Genomic DNA, 10,864 nt, shown 5'->3' with positions numbered 1-10,864 from the left:
TTTCCAGGAGAATTACCTGACCACCGGCGCGCGGATGTCCCTCACCTTCCTCTCTATGTGTGTTTCCTTTCTGCTGCTGTTTTTTCCATTGTTGAATCTGAAATTGTAGGTCAAGGTCAAGTCATTGACCTGCTTACTCTTCAAGACTAAATATTGTATCCTTTTAATCACTATGTAGTAAAATGAACATGAACTTGCAGATAATACTCCTAAATATGTCAATGTATATAGGAGAGAGAACAAATTAATTGTCACTTTTTTAAAGTTATTATTTTCAAAAATTACTCGTACTTTTAGTTGATACTGTAAAACCGTAAACAACAAACATTCAACAAGAAAATATGATTGGTATTAAGCAATATACATTAAATATTGCTAAGATTTAACAGCTATTCAACCCTGTAACAGCCATTCAACCCCGTAACATTGAAAAATGTGATGGGGTTGAATGTGACAGGGTTGAAGATTTTGTGCTAATCTGTTGCTAATTCGGGATGCTAGCAGCTAGCAGTGTGCCACATGGCCTTATTCAACAAAAGACATTGTTATACTTCATAGCTATAAAAACAATTCTTGGTAAAATCTTAACTATGAATTCCCCCCCCCCCCCCCAACAGAGTTGAATACCTGAGATTGACAAAGCCCATTAAAAAGCATTATTATTTAACACTGTGTACTCAAAATGAGTCACGCCATTTGCATGATGGTCAATAGGGACAGGCGAAATTCTTAATACTCCTAAGAAAAGCAAACATATAAGTATTGAAATTCATCTCTGTTTAAAATCATATTCTCTACTCCATATTAAAAACATGTAAAACTTTGAAATGTTGTAATTTAAGTGTAGTTTGATAAATGTTCTGACAAGTTATAACACTAGTACATCTTGGGACACTGACAATACTGAAATGTCACCGAATCTGTAGAATGACCCAACTAACTCATTGATCCTACTTTATGGAATACCCCCTTTCAGAGGAATCTGGCAATTCAATTATCAATAAATTTAACTACCAGGGAGAAAGGAAAAGCAGCAGTACTGCATATATCAAGGCTGGAGTGGAATAGCCCTGCACTAAGACGTTGCTATGCCCTGTTGACCTGTGCTCAGTACATTTACTGGTATACAGGAAGTGTAATCATCCGGGATGTAGTGAGTGTTTTGGTGAACGTTCACGCCCAGACAAGTCTGAATGGGAAGGCCCTTGTGTCCATGCTGGGAGTGTAATGTCTGGAAAAACTGACGGACAGAGATTGAGAATGGCCACACATACTCACTGCCACAGGGACTGTGTGTGGTGTGTGTGTGTGTGTTTTGTGTAGTAATGTGGGAACCTGACAAAAGTATATAAATGCACTCCCTTTGCTCAAACCAGAGGCCAGACTGTGTGGGTATGGGGTGGATAGCAGAGCCTTGCATGTCTAGCTTATCCCTGTTTCTCCCTCCCTCCCTGGGGCTTTTCTCCCCAGCTGTTCCCTTACTGTCCCCAGCCATTATACACACGTGTGTGTGTGTGTGTGTGGTCTTGAGTTTCCTTGAGGGCCTGCAGTGTGTAGGCATTGCAGTACTCTAACCTACTGTCAGGGAGTTCAATACTCTTTACAGGCAGTACAGGCTTTAGTTCCAGCCCTGGTCCTGCAGAGCTAGCTACAGATCAAATCACATCAAAAACAGAGAAACAGCAGACAGAGGGGAAGGTCAATGGTGTGGTAGTAAAGTGGTGGTTTCTATATGGAGGTGAAGTAATGGTTATGGTTGTGTAGAGGAGGTGGTTGGGTGAACTATGCTCCTGTCATGAGTAACCAGAGTAATGTTGTCCTGGTGTGGGACTGTCTAACGCTGTGTGAGGATCTTAATTCTGTGTTCAGTGGACCAGCTTTCCATGTCATAGTCTGTTTCCCCTCAGCACCTGTAGTAAGTGCTAGCTGCAGCAGGAAAGTCACTGTGCAGTCTGACTGAGGGAGGTTTTTGTATGACTCTAAATCACTGTGTGAAGGGCTATGTGCCTCCATAATCACCCATACCATAGTAATCTCCTGCATCTTCAGCTTGGACACCAGTGATTGTAAGTGTGTACTCAGTACCTGATCTACTGCCACTGAATCTAGATGGTGTTCCAGACTGAAGGGTTTTTACTTTATAGATGAGGAGTTTAGGAGCCTGTCCAGGTTTCAGCAGGTACCAGCTCATGTCATCACCAACACCAGATGAACTTGCAACAGCACTGATAGACACACTCTCTCCCAGACGAACAGACGTTGATTAATTATCTTCATTCAGGACACGTTGTGCAGATGACTCTGAAATGGAGGATAATTATCTTTGATTAGTCACAATAATCTAAATAAAGGCATTGGAATCGTGTTCCATGTGCAAACATGTACAAGCCCATTAAAACCTGTTAAAACCAGCAGACCACAGGGAGAGATGCTGAGAGTTTCTCACCCTGAGTCAGGAACCCCAGCATGATCAGCAGTGGAATCAGTGATATCGACTTCATCATCTTCATCATCATCTGTGGCTCTAAGAAGATTGAACAGACTGAACCCAACGATGATAACGCTGCAGTCTTAGTGTCAGGAGCAGTGAGGTTCAACAGCTATGCAAAACACCACTCTATAGGCAAACACACACCTGCTGGGTGTGAAAGAGAGAGAGAGGAGACAGAGAAATAGCGAGACAGATCGAGAAAGAGAGAGATACTTATAACTTTTATATCTGTTATTTTGCTGTTAACTATGAGTTAATCCATTCTAGGGGTCAACTATAGGATGATAACTAAATCATGTATTAAAGGGTAGGTTTCACCACCAAATAAAAAAAATGTGTCAGACATTCTATTACATTTACATTTTAGTCATTTAGCAGACGCTCTTATCCAGAGCATCCAAAGGGTGTTATGTCAAGCTGAGCCCAAATTGTACCTGTTTTCAGGATGAACCTCCCGCTGGTATACCATTCGTCAAATGTTAATAGCCAGGATCCAAAAGACTGCACAAATGGATAGGCCTAAAGGTGATGCCTAGCCTAACTGGAGCCTTACTCATTACTGTATAGGGATGACGCTGATATTTACAGGTTGATGGCGCCCTCTTGTGCTAAAATGGCGTCACGCTGAAGTTCAATTCAGACAGAGAATAAAGTTATTTGTCAAACAGTGGCAGGCTCAGCGTCAACTGTTGGTAGAATTACAGACAGTGGAGGCTGCTGAGGGGATAACAGCTCATAATAATGGCTGGAATGGAGTCAATGGAATGGTAACAAACACATAGAAACCACATTTGATGTGTTTGATGCCATTCCATTTATGCCATTCCAGCCCTTACTATGATGCCATTCCAGCCCTTACTATGAGCCGTCCTCCCCTCAGCAGCCTCCACTGATTCCAGACTGGGCCTGCAAGCTCTTGTATTGCTTTTTGACGTAAATAACTAGATAGATGTGCAAGGACTAGGGCCCTGTGTTATGGACAATCATGTCACATGACCTGGATTTTAACCTGTGTTTAAAGCTTTTTCATCAAAATGTCCCTTCTGTTTTAATGCCAGATGGTCTGGCACCATCCTCAGACAGTTGATTTCATTTTTGGTCTAATTCTCATTTCTAGAAAAGGCTTAAAATAAAGGTTAAAATCTAGGTCATGTGACATGATAGTTCAAAACACATGGCCCTAGCAATGACAGAAAAGTATAAACGTACCCACTCCCCAGATATTAGTAGCATAATGGTTAACTGAACTTTACTGCCAGCAATAAACATTGAACTTCATCACCTGTTGCTTCAACTAGGTGGCAACAAAATAGTTTTCTGATTGGTTGTACCTTAATTAAACTCCTCCCTCTCGCTTCGCATGGAACCATATGCCCGACAGCTTGTACGCACGAATAATTCGGTGTAAAACTTTAACCATATGAAATATTTTAACGTTTTTCGCTTGTTAATTGACCGTAACATTTTGGTTTGATTTGTGTTTGTGTAGGCTAAGCATTCGAAAATCAACAAGTTCAACACCGCGCCACTACAAAAATGTTTGCCCAACTTCATAACCGCTATGAGGCTTTTTTGAATGAAAATAACTTTGTGACAGATCTCCTAGCTACGATGGAGGAGAAAACTGGGGTACAGAGAAAATATATCGCTTCAGGTAATAATTAATAATAAATCCATTTGCACTGTAGAACTTTGCCATTTGCTTGGTTATAATGTTGCACTCTGTCAATGTTGAAACATTGTAACTTTACCCGCTAGTGGATACTTTCTCGTTATACAACGTTGGCTAGTTTGACGAGGTCAGCACATATGACAGTTCTTTGGCTGACATGTCACATTACCTAACTAGCCTACCAGCAACAGTTGTAACTGATAAACGGTAACGCAGACTAGCCCAGTTAGGCCTAACACAAACAAACCACAGAAAACAAACGGTGTCACCAGACCAAATGTTATTGTTGTAACGTGACTGTTAATGACCATATAGGCCTAGGCTGCTTACAATATGATTTTACGACACTCATTTGAAATGGCAAAGGTCGGATAGGCCCAACAGATTTCAGTTAAGCCACTATTAGATTTCGATTTAGCTGCTTCTAATGTCTAGCTAGCAGCTGGTCCCTAGCCAAGGGGTGTATTTATACCTCCTACAGAAATACGAACTGCTATGCTGAGATGGCAGATTCTAGGGTGACCTGCTGTCTATAGTTGAGTTGTGCTCCTTCTGAAGTTCTGCTGTTGTGCCGGTCTGTTTGTGCCATCATGCCTACTCATTCACTCATTGTTGACATTGACAACAATGGAGTTGACGAGCACAAACAGATCTGGGACCAGTCTAGTTCTGTTGCTGTTGTAATGTTGGCCTTTTTGAGGTGCTATTGACACACGTACACAGTCTGCCAGTACTGATGTTTATGGAAATTACCTGAGAGCAAAAACCGAATGTTACGTTGGTCTGAGATGGACTTTCTGTTTACTACTGGATTAACTGGACCTAATATGCAGTAAAGATAAGTCTATACACTAGGGGTGTGTGTGCGCCTTGGTCTGGTCAAGTATGAAGTGAAGTAATTGAACGTCTGGTGTGAAATTCTCTACGGCCAATGTGTGTTCAGAGGAGCCTGTAGGCTATACTGTGTAGTTTAGCTCTTCTTCTGGAGAAGGAACGCCAGCCCGTTAGTCTTCCATCAATGTCAGAGAGTGACTCTGTCTGCGCTACGCTGCCTGTGGAGGGACTCTGATCACATCACCAAGCGTTCAGACATGTTGTCCACTGGGCAGTGTAAACTGTTGGGTGGAGGAGGGGGAAGGCGTTGGGTAGTCACCACATTAATGCTGCCTAGGACTATTGGCATGTCCAAACTAGGGCTCAGGGAAATTCCCAAGGTTGACAGGTCTGTGACTTGGCTTTACTCTGTGACTTGGCTTTACTCTGTGACTTGGCTATACTCTGCGACTTGGCTTTACTCTGCGACTTGGCTACAAGCAGCAGGGGAATGAAGGACGCTTATAGTGAAGTATTTAAACAGTCTCTGTTCTGTTTTGCCTGTTATGGGGGAATGGATTTTTGATTAAGTCTGTAGCGTCCCGGTCCGTATGTGGGGAGAGTGCCAACACTGGATGCACTCCAAATCAGGAATTTAACAAAACACCATTGACACATTTGAGAATACTTTAGATTTGCTCACTGTTGCTTTACCAAATCATAGTTTTGTGACCATATATAGCCTTCTGCCCATAACTGAAACTAGTCATCAGTCTTGAAGATCATGCGGTGTATTGATTTTTGGTTAGATTGATTTGATGTGGTCCTCTGTAGCTCAATTGGTAGAGCATGGCACTTGTAACGCCAGGGTAGTGGGTTCGATCCCCGCGACCACCCATACGTAAAAATGTATGCACACGTGACTGTAAGTCGCTTTGGATAAAAGCGTCTGCTAAATGCCATTATGTATTGGACTATAACCGACACTGATGAGACAACCTGCAGAGGAAAAGCCTGGTGCCTAGGTCTAAATGATTTCCCTATGCAAACAGGAGCTAAACCAAACAGAAGCCGTTTACCTGCTAGCTAGGGTTACAGTAGCAGGCAGCAGCTGCTTCTCTCTGTCCAGCTCTAAAACTCACAGATTGAGCCTATTTTTTTTCTCCCATGGGAATCCATTGTACATGTGTTGACTACAGTGTGTGAAGAGTTAATTGACAGACAGGGACTTTCACGGCTGTAGGTTGAACTCCCTGGACCTGGTTTGCGCTGCAGAGGAAATGTAGTTTGTTGGTTTAGGTTAGAGCGGACCAGTATCTATGTGGAATCTCTCCCACTCCTGTTCCATGGTTCATATTCCACATGGTTACACTAGATGTCTTATGTACATCAACTTTGAATTTGTGAATGTCAGCGTTTGAATTGAGTTTCACGCGACGCCCTGTCCTGTTTATTCATCCAACATCCTGCTCTAACACACACACACACACACACACACACACAATATGTATCATGATGGTTTGACATGTCTGCAGATATCTGGTAAGAATCTCTCTGTCTCCAGGTGTAGTCTCTCTGATCAGTCTGTATCTGTTGTTTGGCTATGGAGCCTCTCTCCTCTGTAACCTGATTGGTTTTGCCTACCCAGCGTACCTCTCGTAAGTAGCACCTCAAAACATATCTAAAAAGTGGTGTTGTCATGCTCACATCATATGCTTCCAGGTGAAGGGTTAAACCTGATTCATCACCTGTCCTGTCATCCAATCAGAATCAAGGCCATAGAGAGTAAGAAGAAAGATGATGATACTCAGTGGTTGACCTACTGGGTGGTCTACGGATTCTTCAGTGTCACCGAGGCTTTCTCTGACATCTTCCTCTCCTGGTTCCCCTTCTACTACGCTGGCAAGGTACGTGTGTGTGTGTGTGTGTGTGTAACATTCAATATACAGGAGGCCAAAACATCATAATCACTCTCTCCCTCTCTCTCAAACCCCCTCTGCCTCAGTGTTTGTTCCTGGTGTGGTGTATGGCTCCGGTGACGTGGAACGGTTCTGCTATTCTCTACTCCCGTGTGGTCCGTCCCGTGTTCCTCAGACACCAGGCCACCCTGGACAGTGTCGTCAACAACCTGAGTGATAAGGCCAAGAATATGGCTGATACTGTCACTAAAGAAGGTGAGACACAGACCCATAAACTAGATTTACAGTGTGGAGATGCGGAAACAACAGTCCCAGCTCCCGACACCTCAGTTTTTCCCCAACACGGCCGACGCAAATTAATACTGGTGTGAGTAATGGTCACCCATGGCGCACGCAAACGTAAAGTGATAGCACATTAGGCAACAAGATTCTCTGGGAGAATCTGACTGCTTCAGAAAAGGCATCTGAAGCAGTCTGACTGCTCCGAACTCTAATTCACATGTAAGGTATGATACTTAGTTATCCCGCATCTCCGCAATGTAAATCTAGCTATACACACATGGTCACCAGATCTGTGTCAGTCAAACTAACTCATGTTTTTCTCTAAAGCTGTCAACCAGGCCCTCAACCATGACAAGAACCAGTGACTGACCGATGTATGACCACAAGCCTCAAAGACGTCTCGACTCCAATAAATACACAGAACAACACAACAGAGTGTGATGTCCCGTGATGAAGGATGATAATGGACCCTGTCACGTGATCAGTGGTTGTTGACCACCCTGCTGCACACAGAATAAGCACTTGTTTATTTTGTCACTCTAAGGCATTTTCTGCTTTCTAGTCTATCTTTTTAACAGTCGCATGTGTCAATGTTATATGATAAAATTCCGATAATCCAGGCATTGTAGCATCTGATAATCTGCGCAGTTGACTGTTTTAAAGACCGGTTGGAATGCAACCAGAAGCTTAGAGTAGCCACTACACAATGTGAATGTCTCAATGTTATCTGTAGCCTACTATCAGGAAATCCATGTCTGTGAATCAGCCACGTTGACTTCACAAATCCACACTTAGCCTACTCCCCTTTGAACTACCCCAGCACTAACACACCAGATTCAATAAATCAGACTTTGTGATGAATTATAATTTCACTGTCCCAATACATTTGGAGCTCACGGATATTTAAATATGCTCTGAAATGAGCGGACTCTCCACTGAGACACGTTGATTTACTCAATCACAAATCCACCCTTAGCCCCTTCCTTGTTCGACCTACCTCCTGTACTAATTCACCAGATTCAATGAATCAAAGATTTAGGTGGGTTAGAGATGGGCTAGAGCAAACATTTCCCCATATGAATGGATTGGGAAACACGGTACCAGGGGCTGATGGAAGTGTCTAGGGAGTAGAGGCTAGGGGTATGTTTGGTATAGGGCCATATCTCTGAGCCAGGTCATCATTTCCTACAAGGTAGCCATGTTGTTATTTCAGTCTCTTGTATTTAGTGCATACAGTAGCATGTCCCCATAATGTCTGCAGATCTGTGCCAAAGATTTTAACTCCATCACCTGTCCTGAAAAAATGATTATGTATGTAAACTGAACTGGAAAGTCTTTGTTTAGTACGGTCTCTCTATTCTCGTCTTATTATATTGAATAAATCAAACTGGAACTTGAGTAATGTGCCGTCTGTATTCCATTGTTTACACTGTTCCACAACTAGAGTCTGTTACACCATGCCTTTCTCAGTTCTTTAGGAATTCTGAAATATGAATTTATTTCAAACTATTTAGCTAACTCATTGATCCTACTTTATGGCATACCCCCTGTGTCAGAGGAATCTGGCAATTCAATTATCAATCAATTTAACTACCACGGAGAAAGGAAAACCAGCAGTACTGCATATATCAAGGCTGGAGTGGAATAGCCCTTCACTAAGACGTTGCTATGCCCTGTTGACCTGTGCTCAGTACATTTACTGGTACCAGGAAGTGTAATCATCTGGGATGTAGTGAGTGTTTTGGTGAACGTTCACGCTCAGACGAGTCTGAATGCGAAGGCCCTTGTGTCAATGCTGGGAGTGTAATGTCTGGAAAAACTGACGGACAGAGATTGAGAATGGCCACACATACTCACTGCCACAGGGACTGTGTGTGGTGTGTGTGTGTGTGTTTTGTGTAGTAATGTGGGAACCTGACAAAAGTATATAAATGCACTCCCTTTGCTCAAACCAGAGGCCAGACTGTGTGGGTATGGGGTGGATAGCAGAGCCTTGCATGTCTAGCTTATCCCTGTTTCTCCCTCCCTCCCTGGGGCTTTTCTCCCCAGCTGTTCCCTTACTGTCCCCAGCCATTATACACACGTGTGTGTGTGTGGTCTTGAGTTTCCTTGAGGGCCTGCAGTGTGTAGGCATTGCAGTACTCTAACCTACTGACAGGGAGTTCAATACTCTTTACAGGCAGTACAGGCTTTAGTTCCAGCCCTGGTCCTGCAGAGCTAGCTACAGATCAAATCACATCAAAAACAGAGAAACAGCAGACAGAGGGGAAGGTCAATGGTGTGGTAGTAAAGTGGTGGTTTCTATATGGAGGTGAAGTAATGGTTATGGTTGTGTAGATGAGGTGGTTGGGTGAACTAGGCTCCTGTCATGATGTAACCAGAGTAATGTTGTCCTGGTGTGGGACTGTCTAACGCTGTGTGAGGATCTCAATTCTGTGTTCAGTGGACCAGCTTTCTGAAATATGAATTTATTTCAAACTATTTAGCTAACTCATTGATCCTACTTTATGGCATACCCCCTGTGTCAGAGGAATCTGGCAATTCAATTATCAATCAATTTAACTACCACGGAGAAAGGAAAACCAGCAGTACTGCATATATCAAGGCTGGAGTGGAATAGCCCTGCACTAAGACGTTGCTATGCCCTGTTGACCTGTGCTCAGTACATTTACTGGTATACAGGAAGTGTAATCATCCGGGATGTAGTGAGTGTTTTGGTGAACGTTCACGCTCAGACGAGTCTGAATGGGAAGGCCCTTGTGTCCATGCTGGGAGTGTAATGTCTGACTAAACCGACGGATGGAGATGGAGAATGGCCACACATTGCCCCAGGGACTATGTGTGTGTTTTCTGTGTGTGTGCTGTGTGCTTAGTAATGTGGGAACCTGACAAAAGTATAAATGCACTCCCTTTGATCAAAGAATTGTGGCCAGACTGTGGGGGAGATAGACATGCAATGCTCTGCTAACGCGTCCCCTACTGTCTCTCTCTCCCTTCCTACCTTCCTGAGGCTTTTCTCCCCAGCTGTTCCCTTACTCTGGAGACTGCCTTTGCTGTCCATGCATACATACATGTGTGTGTGGTCTTCAGTTTCTCTTCGGGACTGCAGTGTGAAGGGATTGCAGTACTCTCAACTACTGACAGAGGGAGACAAATACTCTTTACATGCAGTACAGGCTTTAGTTCCAGCCCTGGTCCTGGAGAGATACAGATCAAATCACAATTTATTTAAATGTGCATTTAAACATGTCTTAATACGCTTTACAAACAAATGATAATATAAAAATAAAACAAACAGCAAAGAAATCAAAAATAGAGAAACCGCAGACATACAGAGTGTACATTGACACAACATGAAGGGGCAAGACCGAGTAGGCTACAGGGAAATACATGGGGTTAAGACAGAGCAGTAAAACATTAGGGAGTCCAGTAGGGCAGGAGTGACAGTCCAGTGACAGCCAGGAGGAATGGTGGAGTGATCACAGGATAGGAGAATGGATGGATTCTGGAGTATTGTGGCTTGATTGGGGGGGTCTGGTGGGCGGGTCAGTGGGTGGACTGGTGGTTGGATCCTAGGCCAGGTAGATGTTGGACTCACAGGCTTGTGGGCTGGTGGTCGTCTAAGCGGGGGATGTGAGAGAGGCAGAAAGTTAGGGAAGCAAGGATACAGACATAAAACGTAAAAAT

The 10,864-nt window shown here is 43.4% G+C and overlaps 1 protein-coding gene across 3 annotated transcripts; it reads left to right on the top strand.

Moving 5' to 3' along the window:
• The first annotated feature begins 3,838 nt into the window (after positions 1-3,838).
• Positions 3,839-8,070, top strand: LOC311109710 (receptor expression-enhancing protein 5-like). 3 transcript variants are annotated; one of them, XM_084152679.1, is made up of 6 exons: positions 3,839-3,875; positions 3,981-4,145; positions 6,541-6,634; positions 6,745-6,883; positions 6,982-7,150; positions 7,505-8,070. In XM_084152679.1, the coding sequence occupies exons 2-6, from the start codon at positions 4,028-4,030 to the stop codon at positions 7,540-7,542; spliced, it is 558 nt and encodes a 185-aa protein (XP_084008805.1). In that variant the 5' UTR covers positions 3,839-3,875; positions 3,981-4,027; the 3' UTR covers positions 7,543-8,070. The 3 variants fall into 3 exon arrangements, with proteins under 3 accessions (XP_084008805.1, XP_084008804.1, XP_084008806.1); XM_084152678.1 differs by having other exon boundaries at positions 3,847-4,145; XM_084152680.1 differs by lacking the exon at positions 6,541-6,634 and having other exon boundaries at positions 3,847-4,145; positions 6,699-6,883.
• The last annotated feature ends 2,794 nt before the right edge of the window (positions 8,071-10,864 follow it).

Source organism: Coregonus lavaretus (assembly GCF_964263955.1).
Source record: "Coregonus lavaretus genome assembly, chromosome: 35".
NCBI lineage: Eukaryota > Metazoa > Chordata > Actinopteri > Salmoniformes > Salmonidae > Coregonus > Coregonus lavaretus.
The sequence above is the reverse complement of the archived record's forward strand: the minus strand, read 5'-3'. Positions and strand labels throughout refer to the sequence as shown.